The 22980-nt window shown below is 45.0% G+C and overlaps 1 protein-coding gene across 1 annotated transcript in view; it reads left to right on the top strand.

The window, feature by feature from the left end:
* The first annotated feature begins 668 nt into the window (after nucleotides 1-668).
* LOC118786835 (utrophin-like) overlaps nucleotides 669-22980 on the top strand; it is a 64733-nt gene continuing 42421 nt past the window's right edge. The window contains exon 1 of the mRNA XM_036542168.1: nucleotides 669-841. Within this exon, the coding sequence (XP_036398061.1) occupies nucleotides 674-841 (168 nt within the window). The 5' untranslated portion in view covers nucleotides 669-673. The remainder of the gene's footprint in view (nucleotides 842-22980) is intronic.

Genomic DNA, 22980 nt, shown 5'->3' with positions numbered 1-22980 from the left:
CTTTCTATCTCTCTCAGCCTCATTTATTCTCAGCCCCTCTCCCTCTCTCTCTCTCTCTCTCTCTCCCTCTCTCTCTCTCTCCCTCTCTCTCTCTCTCTCTCGTGCTCCCTCTCACACTCAGAGGCGTATAGCAGGCTGTCTGCCTCTCACTCCGCAACTGTTTGAGAGCAGTGGCAGAGGGACTTTTTCCTGTGCGTTTGCTCTCCCCCCTCCCTTGCACTCATTGCTTTCTCTCTCTCTGTCTCTCTCTCTCTCTCTCTCTCTCCCTCTCTTTCTCCATCCCCCTTTCTCTCTTTCTTTCTCTCCTTCATCTGCCCCTGCCGGAGTAATTGGCGTCTCGCCTGTGGGGCTGAAAGAGGAGCTGTCGGGGAGCGTTCCGGACTCTCTCTCTCCCTCTCTCCCCGAGGACGGCTCCTTTCGCGTCCTCTCCTGGAACGTCCCCGTTAATCGCCTCCTCCGTCCGGACGGCGCGCTCCGCCGGAGGAGCAGGAGTCACGGCTCGTCCGCCAGTCTTGGTGCATCGTCCTCGTGTCTCCCCCCACCTCTCGTCCCTCCCCGACGCCGACCTCTGACCTCTCGCGGGGGGGGTGGGGGTGGGGGGCGGGGGGAGGCTGGGCAGGGGGCGGGCGGACAGGAGCGCGCTCAGATGGGCGAGTGATCCACGCGTGGGGATATGAGCGTCCGCTCCGGGGTTATGATGCAGATCCTCAGCAGTCTGCAGAAGTCGGGCAGGCTGAAGATGATGGCTATGGTCAGGACCTCCCTCAGGAAAGTGGTGGTCTTCTTACATCGCCTGCAGAGGATGGCCATCTCGTCCCCCCGCTACCAGAAACTGTGCAAGGTGAGTGTGCGGGTAGACGGTGCCACTTGAGGGCTGACCCTAGATCAGTTTCTGATTTTTTTTGCACATTATCAAGTGAATTGGGATTCAGGTCCAGTGAGTGGATCCTGGATCAGTTTTTGCAAACTGGATCCTGAAGTGTAACCTGTGGCAACTTATTTGCTTTATTCTGTATGAGAACCTGAGTGTTTTTTGGAATGACAGAGCAGCCTTTTGAACAGCCTTTTGTTCAAATTTTATTCATTGATGTTAACTCCAGTTCTGACTTCACCTATAGTATTCATGCAATATTTTTTGTGGATGTGGACAGCAATGATTTGTAGCAGGGCTCCTGACATCTGTTTTGGAAGCCAATATCCTGTAAATTGAGGGTTCATGTTTTAGCTAAAATATTCAGTTCTTAATGTGTGCAGCTCACATGTGAGTAGAATTTGCCTTTTGTTTAGATGAGTGGTTTGGCACTTTACCTCTTACCTGTTAACAGTTACCACGGAAGAAGGGGAAAAAGGAACAATTCTGAATGGATATGTGCTGCATTATGAAGTCCTGCCACACTTTGCTGTAGACTTAAGAGTATTTTGGGCACCAGTGGATTTCAATGCTGTAATGAGGAGGTAATGAGGATGCAGACAAAGCCGGTCTCAGGTGTGTCGCTGGTGAGATTCTGGCGGTGGCAGCGGTGGGAGGGGAGACGGGCGATTCCCTGTCCCGCTGGATAGGTGATGAGGTCCTGCTGTGGTCCCGGAGGGGACTGGGCTGTGCATTCTCTTTAGTGTGGGTATATTCTGTGAGGAAGCACGGCGGTTCTCTCTCAGTGCCCCTTTCTCCAACTGCCCCCTTTGGCACAAGTATTTGCAGGGTTTCATACCAAGCATGCTGAATCTGGCTCACTGACAGAATGCCTTGGAATTTAGTGATTGACATTTGAGTGGAATTATCTTGGTTATTCAAAAGGTTAATTTTTAACCATGTAAGGAAATGCCAGCAAAAGGACATCTTATTTTGCCTGGCGTTATAAGGCTGGGGTTAAGGAGACTCGGGCAAGTGCGGCTACTCCCACACTCACTGAGCCGTCAGCTCCCCCAAAGAACCTTCATTTCACCACTAGATGGCGGAAAGTGACCAATAAGAATTCACAGTACCTGTTCCTTGCTCTTGCTCTTGCTAGAGATACAAATTTTAAGGATTATGGAGTTTAGCATCCCTGCTGCTGGGTAGCTAGTCTAGGGCAAAGAACAAGGAGCACAGGAAGAAAGAAGCCCCTCTATCCTTGTTCATTTAAGTTTCCCTTGACAGCTCCGATCACTCTTCATTTGTTCAAATCTCCCTGACGGGACCATTCACTCTTCACTCATATAAGTCTGCCTGGAGAGCTCCTATCGCTCTGCACTCGATTAACCCTTCCTGGGCTGTACAGCTTACTCCTGATTTGTTCAGCCCTGTGGAATTATAAACTATGACATTGGCCATTGTGATGTAACAATACCGGCTAGGGTTGATAGTTGCTGTTCTGTCCTGCAGCCAGCATTGTCAGTGTGGATGTGACATGGAGCCATATGACAATGAAGTACCTGTGTCAATTGTAGACTGTCAGTCAGCACAGCTGACAGGCAGGAGTTTATAGTGCTTAATGGTGGACAGGGATTTAGGGCAAACGCAGAACAAATCCAAAAGTCTTGATGTGTAGAGCTGTGTGTTTCACCTTGCTTTAGCTTACATGTTATCCATTAGCGCAGCTGGATATTTACTGAGGCAGTTCAAGTTAAGTACCTTCCCCAAGGGTACCACAGCAGTGTCCTATGTAGGAATTGAACTGGCAACCTTTGGGACATAAGCCCTTCTCTTTAATACATCACATTTCTGCCCATTGTGATGGATTACTAAGATAATTTTTGTCTGTTATTTCAAAATATAAGCAAGGAAAAGGCATTAAATCTATTTTGTGACATACTGAAATGTGACACGAAAATTGGTATTTTCAGCAGCTTTGGCAGAGGGGCTCTGCAGTTGGTCCTTCTGTTTGCTTTCACATGAAGATGACACCTCCTGCTTCACGGAGTGACGGCATGATGAATGTGCTCTTTCACACACCGAGGTGGGAACTGACACCTTGGTAATAACTTCGCCATTGGAAGGCAGCCGTGGATTCCCGCGCGCCGGCAGCGAGCGGGGCAGCGGGCTGCCTGTGGTGACGTCGTCCGGAGTCTGACTTTGTCTCGTGCTTCAAGTCGAGCCACGGCGGTGGTGACCCCCGAGGGGCAGACGGCGAGCCGAAACTTGTCATCGCGGTTCCGTTGGCGCTTGATAACACCACGCGGGAGCGTTTTGCAGCACGCGGCTTCCAGCATTTGTTTCTGTTTTTCCCAACACAAAGCCCATCTGTTAAATGAGCGCCGAAGCCATTGTAATATTCAGTGTCCCTGCTCGGCACGCCCTTTCTTACACTACGAAGATGAACAACGGTCACACAATACAACCAGACTCGTGAAAGACAACGACAACGTAATCTTGCGCTTTCATTTTTATTTCCTGTGGATATTCATCTTCAAATATACACACACTCTCTCCTGTATACTGCCTGTATATACTGCCTGTAACAAGAGACTAAGTGGAAAAAGTGCTTGAGTTAATTTCGCTGTCGTAGGAGTGATTTTTGGCAGAGATTGCTGGGTTTGGTCATGCAGACTGTGAGGGCAGGATGGGAAATAATGAGCCGGAGTGGACATAGCTCTCTCCCCCTGACACCGGCCATCGCACGCCTAATACGCCTCTGCTCCAGCCTTCAGTTGCGTTATAAAGAAAGGGGCAATTATGTTAATGCATCCGTAATATTCACATCCATTCAGCGCTGCCTCCAGCACCGGGCCTCTCGCTTCATTCTCTCAAATGGACTGGCAAGGCTATTTGCAGACAATGTCCACACTTTTCATTTTAAAGCTCACACTCTTCTCCTCTCCTCTCCCCTAAAGAGGGTACTGCGAATGACCTCCAGCTGTTTTTTTTTTTTTCTGATGTATGCGTACATGCGTGCGACGCTCATGAAACGGCAACATGCATTATAAGCTCAATGTGCAACAACAGTATTTTAAATATACAACGTACAGTACGTATTAGAAAAGGGGCAATTTCCACCTGCATACACGTGACCATTCAAACTATAGTAACATTGTAGAATATATCACTAAATTGAATAATATGAAAAATATGTCTTGTAATAGATGGAACTGAGCAAACAGCAGAGATAAACAGCAGAATATTATCATTTCATTTGTTTTCTTAAATATTTTTAATGGTATATCACACTACAATGAACTTCTAAGGAGCAGGGCAACCAACCAAAATGTTGTTGGTTTGACTCCCAGGCATGCCACTGCTATGGAACCCTTGGGCAAGCTACTTACCCCGAGTCGCCTTGGTAAATACACAGAAATGGATAATGTCAGAGGTGGACGTCCAGCTGAATTTAATTAGCACAGCTCTTCAGCCAGGTAGAGGAGCTAATTAGTGAAATCGCCTTGTTTAGTGAATGTCTAGAACAAATACGTGGCAGGACTTTTAGTTTCTGAAGCCGGGGTTGTCCACCTCTGGATAATGTATAGAAACTGCAGGGTATGTAAGTCACTCTCCATGAGGTTGTGTGTGAGGTAAATGTAATGAATAGGGGAGAGAGCTGTCCTGGATGGAGCCTAATGGCATGTGCCGTTCCTGCTGTCACAGTAAGGACAGCCCTGTCTGTGCCATGCGTAATGGTGATTAATGGCTGATCTTAGCCAAGGGCTGTGGTTTTCACCGAAGATTCCTCTGCCTCTTTCTCATCCATGTGCTGTGCCTGAAATAGATGTGGGAGCATTTATTTATTTATTTATTTATTTCCATCTCAGCTCCTAAAGATTGAAGCTTTGCTAGCTGTGTTGTCTGTTCTGTGTGTTCCTGCTTGAGTTTGTGACCATAGTGTTTGGATGAACCTGGATCAGCATCTGGTCTTAATACGGAATGTATGGGGATCAGAATCAGTAGTGGGTAAGCTGATCCTAAGTCAGTTATCAAAGTGTGTACACATCCTGTAACGGTCCATTGTCCGTTAATTGACCTCCTGTCACTATTGCACTTGTTTGCTGCAGAGCTTTACCCTGGAGCAGATCTGTGCATGTGTGATCGGTCTGTTAGGTCAGGATGGTATGAGATGGGGAACTTGGAGGAAATGTGCCACAAGGGGGCGCCATGTGTCAAAACCACTCAGTGATCAATATTGTGGTGTTTAGTTTGGCCAACTGCAAAGATGCCAGTGCACCAAAACACAGTATGTAGAGCAGTGTGTCATTCAGCTAAGCAGGAAGCAGGCTGACTCCAGGCTGGAAAACAATAAACCAGGTACAGCTAACACTGATGGCACAAATAAACCCGAGCTTTGTGGTTCACCTGTTACAATGGACGTTGTTCCTATTCCTTCCCACATTAGTTTCCCTGTTTTGTAAACTATCCCCAGAATGTCCCAAAAACACCTCCTCTCTTCGGTCCCCACGCACTGAGCAGCCGTGCGGAAATTTTCCCAAGCAGGTGCACCAGGATGCTGCCAACTGGTCACTCCATTAGTGATGGAAGAGCTAGACCCCATGTACACACAAAATGGGTGGAGCTTTCACTGATTTCTCTCACTGATTCTCCCACTGATTTCGACCAATCAAAATGTTTGGCTGTGGAGAAGAAAGCGTTTTGACTGGTTCATATGAACCAGTGGTGGACATTGTGTGGTAGCTCCACCAATTACAGGACTCATGAAAGCTCGCTATAATATCACAGCATGATGCCAACAAATTAGTGGGCATGGAAGGCTCATTAGTTTCTGTTTAAAATTGATCATCTTTACCCCCACTGGAGGTCAGTGTGTATCAGGAGGCTAATACAGAGATGTGCCCTATATGTGAATTCATCTGATCAGTGGATTACATGTGGTGTAGTTTGCTTTTTGCAAATGAATTACTAATCTTAAAATCTGTGTTGCAGTGCTCATTAAAATGGCATGCCTCTGATTTCATGTTTCCCTTGGCTTTTTGTGCATAATAATGCATATAAAATGAAAGGCAGCTGTGATCTGAGGGTTGATCTCATGTTAATCTTCTGTTTCTTCATAAGGAGTTCGGTAGGAAGGTCAACAGGAGCAGCTCAGGGCAACACAGTATTTACAACTGAAATTTAAATACGAATCATATTTCACTGAGTGTACCAGACTCATAAGTGCAAACTAGGAGGACTCGATGTGCCCTTAAAAAAAAAGATTGATTGAGCGGGTTACCTTGTGCCCTGTTAAAAACTGAAAATGGGGTAGAGACCAGGGATGTTTACTGTTTAAGTATCATGCAGAAGGCATTCGTAATAACAGCAGCAATAACCCAAAACATCGCAGGATCAAATGTGCCATGTGCAGCCTAACTGTACCCTCTAAAGCCCCAGGTAGTGTGACCTAGATCCATTTGACATTAAGACGTTCCATCTGCCAGTTGTGTGCAGACCAGCTGCTTGCTTATGAGGTGTGTGACTCGGGTGTGTGGTGTCACTCCCTGGAAGTACACTGAGGCACTGCTGCAGGAGGGCCATCAAAAAGAGCTGAAAATAACATCTGCGGACCGGCCTTTATCATGATGTGAACGTTATGTCAGACCTGGGGTCAAAAATAAGCTTTTCAGCGTGTTGCGGAGGAAAAGGCGTCAAAGCAGTCATAATAGCAAGAAAGAGAGTCACAGAAAGAAAGCATACTGGCTTGGTGTGCACTCAGCACATTCAGTTCGTCTGTCTCACTGTGGTCCAGTTTGAGATGATTTGCCAACAGTTTCCAGCAAACTTGCAATCCATTTCAATATCAAATTATATTTAAATGTTACAGTCCATTTTGAAGTGAATTGCTGATAATTCTCCAGGAGAAAGCACAGAGTGTGCCTTGCTAAGCTGCAAGATTTGGAGATATAAAATATATACGCTCCAGGATTCAACTTTGGAAATGCTCTCACCAGGCCCGGCGCTGTGGGGGTGCTTAGGGGTGCATGCAGTGGATTGCAGTCGCACCCCTCCGTATTTTCTCCTGGCGCCGAGCCCGGATCTCACTGTCACATGGAGACTGCTCATTGGTTGATGGCTCTCCAGCTGATGCTGAAGCTTTGTGCAGTGACAGAGAGAGTAAAACAGCTTGGATCTGAAGCTTTTGCGCAGCTTCAGCAGTTTCAGCAGTTTCAGATCCAGATTCACTCCCCATGCAATGCATTTTCCCCTCTGAGTAACAAATATTACTGTCTGGGGCTTTTTAAATTTGTTTTTCCAGTAGCACCGTCTGCCATCTAGATATATGCCTCACATTTTGGGTATTATATTATCACAAACATATTTTTTCTGTGGGGGCTGACTGGCAAAAAAAAAAAAAAAAGTCTTTTCTTCACATGCTCGCGGAATCGTGTCCGCCACCAGAGCTGAATTAAATATTTATGCTCTCGGCTCTTGTTAGAAAGCCAAGGATCCATAAGTAAAAAATCAGCCATCATAGATCAATCACTGAAAGACGGAAACTTGGAGGAATATCAATACCGCCTTTATGGTGTCATTCGTCATTCCTTCAAGCAGCACGGCGCGTCATGCGAAAAGGTTGCGGGGACTAATGTGGTGTATAACCTATAAAAGCTGAAGCCTCAGAGCTGGCTCCACCCGCCTCCCTGCTGGCTCTGAGCATTCTGTAGCATACGCCACCTTCCCTGTGCCACCAGAAATTACACCTGCAGTGCGTTAAAGGAAGCCACGCAGAGCTAGCTGGCCCATTATACATTTAGAATTCAGTTATTTGCCCTCTGTAGAATCTGGAACTTTCTGAATGATTTACCACTAATAGTAACAATTAATTAATTAATCAATTAAATGAATAAACTTTATCTGTAGAACACCTTTCATACCAAGGAACAAGCAGCCCAAAGTGGAATAAAAAAAAAATACATTTGATTTGTTTGAATTTCTCAGCTGTAGTTGTTTCTAATAAAATTCTTTACAGAATAGTAACTTTCCAGTAGAAAGGCTAAAACGCCCTGAGGGTGACACCAGTTTAAAACGGTGTGGCTGTCACTGTAGACTCTCCCTACTCCCGCGCGGGGTCAGCTGCTGACCAACTTTTTTTTTTATTATAGTTTTCTTTATTAATTATTCTGGAGTACACACTCACAAATGTTATTGAGCTCCGTGCGCATGTTAGTGTGATCGGTGTGTGTTGTTTTTAAGGATAATTGCTGGACGCTTGGTGCTCTGGAACAGTTATGCTGCGCGCTCCTATTTTCGCACTGTTTGTCCTTCTTGATATTCCGTCACTGTGGAACTGGATGTTCTGTTCCGTCTGTGCCTGTCCCCATGGCCCCAGCGGTATGTGTTTTAATCTATCTGGGCACAATGGACTTTAAAGTCGCTCTGGGTAGCCTCAACCAAATAAAAACATAAATAAATCATGAAATAAGCGCACAGAAGAAGGCTGATAACTCAGAGCTAGAGAGGGTCAAATTGAAATTTTACTTTTCTCAAAAAGAAAAAAAAACCCCACTGTAGACCTTCAGATATCAGTGGGAACACAGTCTTGATTAAAAAAGCAATTACCTTTGGTCTTCTTGGGAGACTCATGAGAGAGAGGAGGCGTATTCTAGTTGTTAAAGTGGTGCTCCTCTGCATCTCCCCAAGTCCCTGAGAAAAGTAGGAGATTAATTAATTAGCAGTCTCTAATTAGGAGCTGGGGAAACAATTTAAGGACCCGCCTATCTCCTCTTTTCTCCTAGCCCTGCTGGGGTCATGTGATTTGTGTTCAATATTCACGTAGTGGGACAACTTTGTGATGCAACATGTAATTGAAGTTTCAAAATGCATGGCTTTGGGGCTTTTTGTACATGTGCGTGCCTGCATGTGTGTGTCTGCATGTATGCGTGTGTGCGTGTGCATGTGCGCGTGCGCGTGCGCGTCCGTGCGTCCGTGCGTCTGCATGTATGCACGTGTGTGTGTGTGTCTGCATGTATGCACGTGTGTGTGTGTGTGTGTGTGTGAGAAACAGGAAGTCCATAGAGTTGAAGCTTCATATTGAGGCAGCAATGTGTAGTGGTAAGGAGCAGGGCTTTCCGCCCTTCTGACTGACAGCCAATCATGGCTGGACTCTGCAGGATCCTATTCTATTCCAACTGTAAAATCACAGAGGCTCATTTTGGCTACCCCGTTGCTACTGTGCATGGCATACAGAGAGGATGCCATGACGACTTGCTGTTTGTATTCACTCATACAAATTGCGAGTCATATTTGACATGCCCTCTAACTTAGAGGTAGCACCTGGAGGTGATTTTTACCCTTGAACAAGTGGTTTGCACTAGACACAGTAAATATAAGCTGCATGTGATGGTGGCCTTCATTACATGTCATGTACATCAAGGTGTAGTTTGTGACATTACAAGGACAACGCAGATGAAGGAAAAAAACAAGAGTGGGCAGATTGGTTGATGGTGGGTGACAAAGATTCAAAACATAGAAAATTTCTTTTTTTTTGTTAGATAGGAGATGGCTCGATTGTAAGAAATGGCTTTCCAAAATCTGAAATGTGCAAAGTGCTCTCTTTTGTCTCTCACAGGAAGCACGCTTTCAGGGAGGGGGGGTGGGGGGGGGGGAGGGGAGTAATGGGCTGTGATCAAGGCCGCAGAACTGGCTTATGGGAAAACGGGCAGGACTATTTTTAAAAATCCCGGTCCTTTTTATCCAGGGTTCGATCCCCTCGCTGCTGACAGTTGGGGGACGTCCCCTGGCGGGGGTCTCAGAGGAGCACGGGCCGCACGAGGAGCTTTTGGGAGCTCAGAGAAACCAGAGAGCTTGAGGTGTACTCATTATGCATTGGGTACTTTTGTCTCTCAATCACCTTAAGGAGGCGAGCTTGCCTTTGATAAATGATCAAATCCCTGTTGCACACAGAGGGAGAGAGAGAGAGAGAGAGAGAGAGAGGGAGAGAGAGGGACAGCGAAAGAGACACAAACCGTAGATAGACAGACAGAGCTCATTCTGAACTATTGATCTGGGATTCATTATCTGAAATTTCACTCGCATTGTCTAAAGGGAACAGACAGTCTCGCATCTTGAATCGGCGATCACAAGAATTCCGTTACTCTCCATTATTCATTCCACTGTTGATGTGTTGCACCACCTCAGAAAGAAATGAGATGTCTGTGTGTATATCACTCCCAAAAGCGCCATGAATTAGGACGTTTTCCTAATTACAGATAAATTAGAAGAGAAATCACTTTACTGCAGCAGAGTCAAAGGCGTACCTTGTGGTTTTGTTTTGACATTTAAATGGTCAGCATCCTATAAGCCATGTCATCTCATTCCGTATTTAATAACATTTATCTGCCTGTAATTAGGGGCATACAGTGAGCCCTCCACACAGCATGGAATGGCATTTAAGGTGGTAATTGCAGGTAAAATGTTCTCTGCTGTCACTTCAGATGGTGACTGTTAGCACACTGTTTTGGATGAAGCCTCTGCTTTCTTCAGTTATCATAAAGGTTCTGCTGAGGCAAGATAGGAAACTGTCAAATTGTAAGAGCTCAGGTAAAGAGAAACTGAGTGCTGAGCCGTATGTGATTTGTCTTTCTCAGCTGACTAGCATTACACTGGCGAAAGGTGGAGCACACGCTAAACGCAGGCCTTCATTGGAATGAAATGATGTAAACTGCGGACCAGCTACAGCGCAACCCGCATTGCGGATCGCCCCCCCTGAGTTTGACTTCAGGCAGGTGTAACTTTCTTTTGAAATAATTTTATTTTAAAACAACTTCATGACTTCGGGAGTCACCGGTACGGACGTGGAAAACGCTGCATCGGAAACCTTTGACGGCTGCTCAGATCCGTTGTTTGCGGTTCAGGACAGACCACGGTGGGGTGGGGATTTAATTCTGGACGACCTGTGATAACGTGTCACGGTAGCGGCGGCTGTCACCTCCCTCAGCCAAATAACACATTACTGTGTGCTGGCGCTATCAGATATCAGGAGGGACTTATCAGGGAGGCAGTCTGCGCTAACTTCCGTCATTCCATGCTGAACTTGCTGTGTCTGACACGTTGCCACCCCTGCGGATGGGTGTCTTACTTCCTGACTTCAGCCAGACACCTCATATATATTGATATAATATTTTATCAAAAATTAATATTTGAGAATAATCGAGTCATATTGAAGATGCCATCAGCCAGGGTGTCTCTCAGCATTTCATTGTGTGTGTGTGTGTGTGTGTGTGTGTGAGTGTGAGAACAACATACTTTACAATTTAAAGTAAACTGAAGAGCAAACTAAAACAATGTACGGGCATTAGATTTTGTTGAGTCCACTCAGCACAGAAAAAGTAACAGGGATGAATGGTGCGTGCTTGCTGATGTTCCTGTATTGGAATCCAATGATGTCACACCTCAAAAACATCACAGCTCACCTGTCGGGAGGCAGCTCGTCACTTACCATCGCTGGAAGGGAGCCAAAGGGTCGAGAAGCGGACAGTAACAGTCAGTGCTAAGTGTGTCACACTTCAGTGCTGACCAGGCAGAAGCCCCTCCCACTGGGAATGAATGGGTCCAGCTGTCCATGCTGACGCTGCATTTGAAAAAAATCTGTTGCTGGGGGTCAAAGGGCAGGAGGCTGTGCATCAATGCGTTTTCTACAAACAGCAGTTCTTCTCATCGGGAGAGTGCAGTGTGTGACTCTCTGTTCAGCGTGAGCATGTCGCCTTTGCTGTACAGTCTGCTGTAGTAATTATGTAGTACGTTTTCGTTTGGTTTTTGTTCTTTTTACATTGACGGGAATGCTGTCTCCTAGCATATCTACCATTCATTTCTCAGACTCTTTGAGCCGATTACTCCCCGGCTTGAGCACCACAGAGCTATAAAAGTACGAGCTGGGAAATAAACACGGAGCAGCACAGATCTGTCTGATGTCTGTGTGGGCAGGAAGTGGGAATGTGCACTGAGATTCATGCACTGATTTGTGTTGACATTTTATTATGTCAGCACGGGCAGTGCAAGCACTCAAACGCCCCGCTCGCTAAAACCAGATTTTTCTCACCAGTCAATCCTTTAATACAGTTTGACATCAATTTAAAGATTCCTTATGTTGGTGAGAAAAAAAAAAACAAGCATTTCCAGTCAGTTAAGTTATGATGGTGGTGCTTAACAGAGCTCAATGCCAATCATTTTTAGCTTAGCCACTGTTGTGAGGGTCTTAAACAAGGAGCCCCTGAGGACTTCAGCGAAGGCTTCCAGAACCTTCCAGAAAACCCAGCTGGTGTGTGCTACTGTCACACTCTGCAGGTGATTGGTACCATCAAAGCGGCACGTGTGGTGGAATCCATCACAGGCGATTTCTCCAATTTCTTATTCATTTGCCCTACACCAGCGAGGATCAGATATCCGTGAAATATTTATTTGTTTAGCGTATAATACACTTATATCCAAAGCAAGACTGATTGCTTACTGTATGTTTAATAAATGCTCAATTTAGACAGCCCAATTTCTGCATGAGGAGATGATTATTGTTGTTCATGCTGGTGATTTTATGTACGATTTTACGTATGCGTGAAAGCGTCCACGCACCTTTAGGGGTATGTGTAAGAACAGGAAAAGCTAGGCCGCCCAGTGCTGCCTGTTAAATGGGCTCTGTGTTTACGGTGCTCAGGTGCTTTCAGAAATGACAGCACAAATGCCTCCCATGTCAAGCTGTCAGCTCTCTGTCGTGGTGAAAAAGTGGGCTTTTGCCCAAATCATTTCACAGAGGTGTTTGGGGAAGATTTTCAGAGGTCTCACAGCTGTAACCTTCAGCAAACAGTCAGAACGGGAACATGGCGTGTGTTCTCTCTGCAATGGCAGTGCAGCCATTTAAAAAAAAAAAAAAAAAAAAAATCAATCCAAGCTTTTAACGTGTTCTCAAGGAACACACAGCATTATTCCCATTGCTGGTCAAGTACATTTAGGGCCATTAAGCGAACCCCCCCACAGAGGAAACACCATTTCGCATAAAAGATATTAGCACAGGGTATAAAGAGTGCTAGGAACACACAGGATTGAACAATCTCCAACTACATGAGAGAACAAGACTATATCTAAAAGCTAAAAATCACTCTAAAATGACTAATACACCATGCAAACCCATAGCTAAAAGAAAAATAAAACCTACCAATATCCTAAAGGCAAACCTCTGTGACCATGGGCAAGGTTCTTACCAAAAAACAGCCATGGTCCCAAAGCCCACCCCAGAGACTGGAGTCTGGACCCAGCCTAGAAACGGAACCTGGCGTAGACTGGAGTGGACCTGAGGCAAGATGAACTGTGGGTTCCAAGCGCTGCACACCACTCTGCACAACACGTGAATGGATGGTAAGTGCAGTTGCTCTTAGCAGGCCTTTAGGTCAGGCCTTTGGCGCCTCTCCTCCCTGTGTTCCCTGAAGGACCCTCCGGCACACTGGCGTAACAGAGCTGAAATTAGCAGCTTCGCGGTGAGTTCTGTGTAGAGCTGGTGAGGCAGCAGGTAGCAGAGTGGTTTTAGACTTCGAATTGCCTCTGGCTCATTAGAGTTTAGTTGTGCAACAAGAGCTGCCAGAGGTTGCTGTGGAGAAAGAGGAGGTCAAAGGGAGGCGAGTGTAGCAGAGCTGAAATTAGCCAGTATGGTAGCAGGTAGTAGAGCAGTTTGGCAGTGATGTCACATCAGACTTGGTTTCCTTGCGTTGCTGCCCGTGGAGCTAGGTGCAAATTGCCTTTAGCTCAACTGGTAGTGATGTAAGTTAGTTGTGTGATGAGAACAGTGGTTTGGGTCTTGCTTGTGGAGGTGTTTTACCTCTTTCACATTTGTTACACTGGTGCTGCACTTTGATACCCCCATGGAACACGCGGGACCATAAGGTTCGGAATTCCTGGCCACCACTGTCAAGCGTCTGACACAAAATAAAGCCCCAGTCCCAGCCCAGAGACAGTCCGTAAACTAAAAGAAAACTTTGCTGCTGGTTTCTGCATCCGTCTGCAAAAAAAAAGCACCGTTTGAACCATCCGTCCCCCGCAGGGGCATCCATCACGGCCATAGGGGCGGTGGTAAAACACCCTGGGCGGGCTATTCTCCCTGGCTCGGTCCAGGCTTTTCTCTGACACATCGAACAAGTGGCGGCCAGTGATCCTCCACTGCTGCAGGTGTATGTTAGCCGGTAATCATCGTTTGCAGCTGTGAATGATGACCCAGGAAAGATGAGACGTCGGAAGGGAGAATGGTATAAGCAGCGCACCGCTGCACCGCAATAAATCACACAAGGGGAAAACTTCATTTCAAAGGAATCTGAAATCAGTGGAAATCAATTAAGGCCTGCAATAAACAACTCAAAACACAGCACACCACAATAAAGCAATGACAAAAAAGCAAAACAAAACGGCCGGGACTCTGGTGTCTTTGAGGCAGAGCTGAATAACTGTCCTTGCAAAACTTATGAAGACACACGTGCTGCATTCGTGCCAGCTACTTCTCTCGTTAGTGCAATAAATATGTTTGGGTACGTAAACCATTGACTCCATTGCAAGTTGTAGTTAGCTGTCAGGGTATTGGTCCATTTGCATTTCAAATAAAATAAAAATCAGCCCAGCTTTGTTAGGTTGCTTAAGTGGGGTTTTCTGTAATGTTAAAGGTGTTCATGCTCAGGACAATAGGACATTGTGGAGCATGGGCATTTTCTCAAATGCTCACATTAAGCGAGATGGGATGAAGCAAAGGCTTAGCTGTACAGTATCTGAGTATCAGCATTACCTCATTCCTGCTGTATACAGTATCAGCTGAACCGTGACTAATCCTAATGACTATCCGTTTCCCCTTCTCAAAGGTCATGCGAAAATCCCCCATCCGAAACGGGAATCTGAACGCAAGGTGGGGAAAAAAATTTGCCCGGGATATCTCAATCAGAGCACACAGCGAGCGACCTTTCGGAGGGTGCGTGGCGGGGGCGGTCTTTTCGGGAGCGTCGCCCGTGACCTTGTGAGGTGAGCGGAGAGCGTCCCGCCGCGCCGCTTCCCTCGGAGGCAGACCGGGCAGATCAGCGAGGCGGGCGCGCACGGGAAACCGGGGATTAAAACGTAATTGAATGACACGCTGAGCTTTGGCAATCTAATATATGCGGGGAAAAAATTGCCTGGGGCACTCACCTTTATGCCGAGTGTAATATATGACTGCAATGCATACCGATAGCCAAATTTGTTTTGCGTTAATGGGAAATGTGTACCCGCCGGGCATGAGAGTGCAGGAGATGGCAGCGCCAGCCGGCCAGCCCGGTGGGGATTAACCTGTTTGTTGTTGGATCACTGTCACTCCCGCCCTGACTGCTGAGCGTGTGAGTGGTCGCAGCCTGTTAGTAGACGCCTCCACAGTTCTCACGTAGTGCCTCCTTTGTAATGATGTGCCAGTTTCGTATCGTTGTATTCAAGGCCAGGAAAAAACTCCACCAGGAGCAAGAAGTTGAGTCTGAGTTTTTCTTGCATTATGGATTTTTGTACTTTTAATTGGACACTTTATATTTACATACAGTAAGATACAGTTAGGCTCAGAGATCCTATAAAACTCCCCACTTTTTAATATAATCATTCTTTATAATAAGCTGAATGGTGGCAAATGGTAAACTTAGCATTCTCAATTTTTGCTGATATCCCCTTTTTGTGTTTGTAAATCTGAATTCCAGGATGCCTCAGAAGTCAATAGATAAGATGAGTCATTTCAATGGTGAATATGCGAGCATGCTAACAATTCTCAATATTCACGTGTTTCGTTTTGCAGAGTCATGCCCCTGAGACCCTCCTGTACTGTCCTGCTATCCACTAATTAGGCTTGGTTTTCTGTGGGGATACGCCGATATGTACACCAATACACTGAGGTAGAGCAGTTGCGTAACCTGGTGCCCCTGTAATCAAACCTGATGGCAGCTCTGCCATGTTGTTTGCGCCCTTCCTCGAAATACTCGCACGGATTGCCACAGAGCACAAGCAAGTGATTTACTTCTCCTCTCATACACTTAAGTGCACTGTCCACCTGAAATCCATGACAAGGCTGACTGTGCTGGCCATTTATTGCTCTCCAGCGCGTAAACAATGTGCGGCTTCTTATTATGTCCACGGGGGGCTTGTGTGGCTTGGAGGTTTCTCCAAAACCTGGGTTCGGCACTGCTGTGCTTGCAGATCACCTGAGCCTGGGGTAAAAAGCCATAAAATGGGGGAGTGAACTTTTGCCTTCACAGTTTGAACATTTCTGAAAAGGCTTATAAAAGAATCTTGCGGCCTGTGTTGCTCAGAAAGACCTTCAGGTCTGCGAGCCAAATCCACAGCAGATGGAGATTTACAGCAAGCAGATGGTTTTTCTTCTCCTCAGCATTTAGCGCCATTTCAGTTTGCCATGAGCGTATGTCTGCCCACCTACCCAACATTACTTAGCCACAATCAATGAGAGGTCCACATGTGTTGTCACAGCAGTGAAGAGAGTGACTCAGTTCTTTGTGGGTCTCAGCAGATTTTGGTGTTTGATTTATATTTTTGTATTTTGGTAATGGTTTTTTTATGAATAATCCCCAAAATAATATTATAATACATATGGTTGAAATGTATTTCCAAAATGTAAGGAATGTGGTTCAAAATATATACCAAAACATGTGACATTATTTGGCAAATGTAGTTCTATTCATTGTATGTACTGATAGTTTGGTTAGCAATATACAGCATGCAATTTTGCAAGGAAGTTATAATAACTGCACAAATTCCAGAAATTGCAGTATTTTCCAAGTAATGAAGTATTGTTTATAAATATATTTAATAATATTTCTAATATTCCTTATTTTCTATATTTTAGTGTCTGTTAATTTTGTAAGGAGCATCAGAATGAAACAAACCCATTTTCACAAACCAGGACCTCTCTCTTGATTTCTCCTGAGATTTCACAAATTGGTACTTCCTCACCAAATTCTCTGGGGGAAAAGCCCAGCTGCAAAATGTATTATTTTAGAAATGTGCTACAGTAGTTTTATGGTACAGTACATTTTGTCAGAGCCTCCCACTGGGAACAGTTTATAAAGCTTCACGAGTGTTTCCTCCCTGGTGCACTGATACGGAGCTGTGACGTGAATTGGAGGCGCATAGTTAAAAGCACATTTTTAGCAAACTGCACCCACTGTCATTATCTGTCACATTCCCAGCAATGTAGATTTCACCCCTATGGCAGGACACGGTGTGTAGCCAGGCTTCTCCCATCTCTGGCGGGCTAGTCCCTCTCACAGGTTTAGCTGAAACTGGATGCAGGATTAAGACATACACGAACAGGACATAAGTCAAGTGTGACAGTGGAACGATATGATGTTACAGATCCTGACTTGTGACCAGAGGGTTAGAGGTTCAGACCTTAACCTGGTATTGCTGTTGCATGTTAATTGATTTAGTTACGTCAAGGGGTATTGGACACATAAGGCATCTGCTTTGCAAGTATATAATGTATTCTAAAAGGGCGGCAGTGTAGCATGGCGGTAAAGAGCACAGTGCGTAACCAAAATGTTGCAGGTTCAATACCCTGCTGGCGCACTGCTGTGGTACCCTTAGGCAAAGTACTTCACCCAGAATCGCCTTAGTAAATATCCGGCTGTATAAATGGATAACGTATAAAAATTGTAACCTATGTAAGTCGCTCTTGATAAGAGTGTCTACTAAATGACAATAATGTAATGTAATGTAAATGTAAGCATGTGTCTTTCTGCCTAAACAGGGTCTGTCCACGGTGAGAAAGCCATAGCAAAAAATAAGAGTGAGATTGGGTATCCCTGTTTAGGGTCTCAACCAGGACCAAAGTGGGGAGAGATTCATCTGTTTGTTAGGGCCACTGATTTGGGAAGGCTGTACTGGAAACAGTTTCCAAAATCAACAGTCTCTAGAGTGAAAAATGAGCCCTTCCACACACCATCTTTTCATTACAAACCAGCGGCCATCGGGAAGAAATTAAGAGATCGTGCTGCTCTCATTGGCCTAATAAAGTCGCTGATGCTGTCAGAGCCATCTGCAACCACAAATGGAATGATACTTGATCAGGGTGGATCAGAGTAGATATTAACTTATTTCCATCCTAGCGGCCGGTGTTATCAAAAATATTTCCCTATCCGTTAATGAAAGAGGGGGCCAAAAACTTCTGCAGTTTCAGGGGTTCTCATCCTCGTTAAGAGTGAGGGAAATGAATGAGTGGAATATTGTAGGAAGAGGTGTGCCAGTCTGAGGCAACTGCATAGAAATTCAGCAGTAAAAGACTTGTAAAAACTCAGCTGCGGTTGCACCCAGGCTTGGAGCTACGCCTGATGGTATCTTTCTAATTACAACTGCAATTTCCTCTTCTGTTATAGACGCATCTAGCAAATGTTGCGTGGTCAGGAGTGAGAGATGTATTTTAATCAAAAGGAACTTAATCTTCTGACTTGCTGATAATGACTCAGGCGGTAGAGTCACATACAGGGGCCTCCTTTCACAGTGTTTGTGTAGAATTGTTGGTAGAATTTGGTATTAGAGTCTCCTCCCCAATCTACTCCTTAACAAGAAATTTACCAGCTCTATCTCTTCTTTTAAAAATTTTTTTCAGCTCTAAACATCAGCAAAATCTACCTTTTTTGGACAGACCAGTGTTAAATTCATATGTCTGGTGGGGTGTTGTTGATTCTTATCAGAAGACACGTCCTGTTTGGACAATTTTAAATCTCTGAAGTGTTTCTGAGGAGTGTTTTCTTACAAGAGGGTGTGTGAGTCATGTCACCCTTGACATATGTTTTCACAGCTCCCCGTGCTGTTCCTCACGCAGGGGGCAGACAGATGGTAAATTAATTTCTTGGTGCAGGAGAATTTGACCTCACACAGTTTCTCTGAAGACAGCGGGCAGCGTCCAAAGCTCCTGAAGGACATACTGGATTGGCTGAGAGGGAGCATGAGGAGGGAAATAGGGGCATGATCTGCCCAAATGTTCTTGAGAGTAATGAGTAGGTAATTATATTAGAGACCAGGAAGACTTCAGAGTGCACAACAAGGTGGGGAGTAAAAACTTCAGTCCCTTACATGGGAGTAGGCAGAAGACATCAGTCCCTTACGTGGGAGTATGCAAAAGACCTCAGTCCCTTACGTGGGAGTATGCAAAAGACCTCATGTCAATGAGGACTAGGGCCCTACAGAGACTGATCTATGGGGACTGTCGGTGAGCTCCTGGGTTGAAATTATTTGGTGCATCACCTGGTAAAATTTTCCTCCATCATGACTGGGTAATATCTCATCTCACTCCATCTTATACCCCCAATTCACCAAAACAAAAGTGACAGAATCATCTAGAGCAGGTGAGCAGTAATTACAGTTATAATGGAGAAATTGAACCATAAATGTAAAACTAAAATTCTGTTGTCCGCATTTCCCGCCCAAAAAAAACCTGGACCACCATTGCCCTCTCTTCTAATGTTAAGGAACGATTGACAAGTCAACCATTATTTGCAGCCAGTGTAGATGCTAGACACAGAAAACCAAACACGGCAACTGTATTTTGCTCCATCGTGTCAGGTAAATGGCATGTATTTATTGGAGAAAAACATTAGTTGTGATCACTCCTCTAGTGAGAAATCTTTCCTGTATCTATAATCATGTTTTCACAGAAAGACTTTGCCAGTAAGACCATCTCCCTTAAAGGTTTAATGAATAACTTTAAGCGAGAATTGAATTTATATGTACAGCAATAAATGTATGAACCTTTCAATGTGTGTAAGGAGTTTGGCTTCTTACAGCATTAAAACTATGAAATGGATCTGAACCAAAGTTGGCAAAACAATGGTCTATGACTCATAAAATAGATGTATTAAATTGCAGCTTGTTTGGTCAACCGACTGTAGTTGTAGCTTAGCCCTTAAAAGTGTGTGGAAGCTGTTGGGAGATCTTAACCTTGGAGTCTGAGGACAGGGCTGCATTAGGGAGAGAGTGTCGCCCCCCTGTGGACATCGCATGTCAGAACCACGAAGGAGGGGGGTGCCACAGAGAGCAGCCCAGAGAAGGTACAGGTGTGCACATATTGTCTTTAATACCTGTGGAATTGAGCTGTGTTTCAACAATGGCTGTGATGATCCACAGACTGCCTTTCCAGTGCCAGAGATCAAAATCCTCCTCAAACCCCCAATCCCACCCCAAACCAAGTATACACACCCCTAACCAATGTATTTTACAACAACAAATGAGCTCCAAATGAGGTCAGAACCACATAGTTTCGCCAGAGGACAAATTTCGTAAACGCACGTGTAACATAGAGAAGTATCAAAGCACGCAGCCTGCGCAGAGTGCTGGCTGGCTTAGGTTTAGGAACGGGACAGAGAAAACAGACTCCAGAGGGTTCAGTTCTGCTCAACAGGTCTCTCTGCTCCATTGTGTGAGATTAAAATGGAAGAAACTCTCAGTGCATATCAACGAGGAGAAGAAAGCGATGCCAACAGCGCGGGCTGCGACGCTGCATTCTGGGAAAAGCGTTTTGCTTTCCTCAGCCGGCCGTGACAGTTGCCTGAATTGCGCTCTGTTTCATTTTGATACACGCGCATACGTTAGAACCAAAACCTGTCGAATGTGACGGGACTCTTAAGTGTTGTAACTTTTTGGTGGAAGCGCACACATACACACACACACACACACACACACACACACACACACACACACACACACACACACACACACACACACACACACACATACACACACACACATACACACACACACACACACACACACACACACACACACACACATACACACACACACATACACACACATACACATACACATACACACACATACACACACACACACACACACACACACACACACACACACACACACACACACACACATACACACACACACATACACACACACATACACATACACATACACACACACACACATACACACACATACACACACATACACACACACACACACACAATCAAAGCTTTGACTGTTTTGGTTATGTTTGTGTATGCACTTTGTGGATTCACAGGCGTGCAGGTATATTTTTTTGATACTGGGACCCAGGCAGTGATCAGGCTTTGGAGGAGGGATGGAGAATGATCAGTAATCTCACCCAGAGTCTGATAGGAAGTTGTACCAACAGTTTTATCAGAGTCATCAGCAGAATTGATTTTCTCTGTTGTCAGTTAATTACCATCCATTTTCATTTGCAGATGGTTCAGTATTTTTTGGAAGCTAAGACCGAGTCAGTATCATGTCTTACACTAACATTTCACCACTTTGTTATTGTAACTCCAGCGGTAATGACTGAAATCCTCATCAGACCTGGTGATGAAACGATGAAAGAGATGAGATTTACTGTGAGGTGATGATGGGAAAGAAAGGGTTGACAAACCCCATCACAGGCAGAACTGCCATCTGCTGTCAATCACAGACTCGCAACAACCAGTCAAATGACTTTGCTCTCCATATTAAAAAAACAGTGATTGCTCCAGATCAATGACTCAAGGATGGCACTCCGCCTCCTTAAGGTTTACGAAGCCTCATTTCTCCCATTCTTAGTGTGCAAAGGTCCTTGGTGCAAAAAGGCGCAGAGGATATCTTGTTGGCTTGTTAACAGCAAGGAAATGCAGTCATACAAACAGCTGATGTAATCTCCAGAATTGCATTATCAGACCTGCAACGGGATGTGAATGATGAAATTTGCAGGAAGCAAATGTCTTCTTTCTTCTCCTGCCTTGTGAGCAGAGGGAAGCCCCGGGGGTTTGTGTCTAAGGATCAAAGTAAAGCTCTTTTTCTGCTTAGATCTGTTCCTCTGAAAAATAAAGCTCCTTTTTTTCTCTCTTGCTGTATTTAAGCGTCCTTTTATATTAACCAGGCAAGTCCCCGGTGTGTTTGCTTTGTAACTGCTGTAGATGTGTATGTCCTCTGTGTATAAACATCTTGTTGCAAAGTAATTAACATGGAACACGTCTTTGTGGGGTTTGTGTAATTACGCACACTATTATGCACAACCTCAATTCGACTTTTAACCCAAAGTCATATTGTATTGTATTATTGTTATGTTTACACAGTACATGCTTATCCATATCTATTAGTTTTAAGGTATGCCTGTATACCTGTGTTCTTAATGAAATGTACTTGACCTCACCAAAGTCTGTGCCTTTGCACTGGCCACATTGTAAAGAATTGCATTACATTATTGTCATTTAGGAGACTCTCTTATTCAGCGCGACTTATATAGTGCACAGGAAAACCAAATAAAACAAACAATGCTTGTTTTCATCCCGTTTGGTCAGTGTAAAGTTTATTCCCCTTTTTTTCTTGACTGTAAGACTTTGGGACTTTTTTTATGCAGTGATTAATTGGTAGCATACCGTTATTGTGTGGTATTCTCCATGGCATTTTGGTATTGAACATTTGAGCTCTTTGGGAGCCTTATGCACTGTTCGCCAACACTTCCATTGCATTTTATTTATTAGCTTTGCTTGCAAATTTACATTTTCCACGCTGTCCATTTGCACAGCTGGACATGAACCAAATCCATTCAGGTCAGCAGTCTTGCTGAAGTGCATACTGGGATTTGAACCTGTGAGCCTCTGGTTCCGATATTGGTTCAGTAATTAGTATTTTGCACCATTGTCCATAATCTGCACCATCTCTCTTTTAAAAATGGAGTCATTACACTGATGTACATTGTGTTTTCCCTCCTTCCCCACCGTTAAAAATTGCCTCTTCCCCTGGAGTCAGAAGTGGCGGGCGATTTGCAGGTATAAATGACAGGCGATTCCCCCGTTTCTCCGGTGTCTCCTTAATGGCGATCACACTCCTGTGAGCTCCGATGAAATAATGCAGCTGTTTCTCAGAAATGGTCGCTAAGCTTCCAGTGACACAAATGTTTAAAAGGGATTTTGGCTGCTTTCTGGTGGGTCCCACTGTGTGTGTTGCTTACTGTTGATCGTGCCGCATAGAATGTGGAAGCTTGGTTGCACTAAAGCACTCATTTTCAGACAATCAGAGGAGGTCCTGGGGCTCTAAAAGCTTTTTCTATCCCCCCCACCCCCCAACCCCCCAACCCCCACAACACT

This window comes from Megalops cyprinoides, chromosome 12, assembly GCF_013368585.1.
Source record: "Megalops cyprinoides isolate fMegCyp1 chromosome 12, fMegCyp1.pri, whole genome shotgun sequence".
Taxonomy (NCBI): Eukaryota; Metazoa; Chordata; class Actinopteri; order Elopiformes; family Megalopidae; genus Megalops; species Megalops cyprinoides.
The sequence above is the reverse complement of the archived record's forward strand: the minus strand, read 5'-3'. Positions and strand labels throughout refer to the sequence as shown.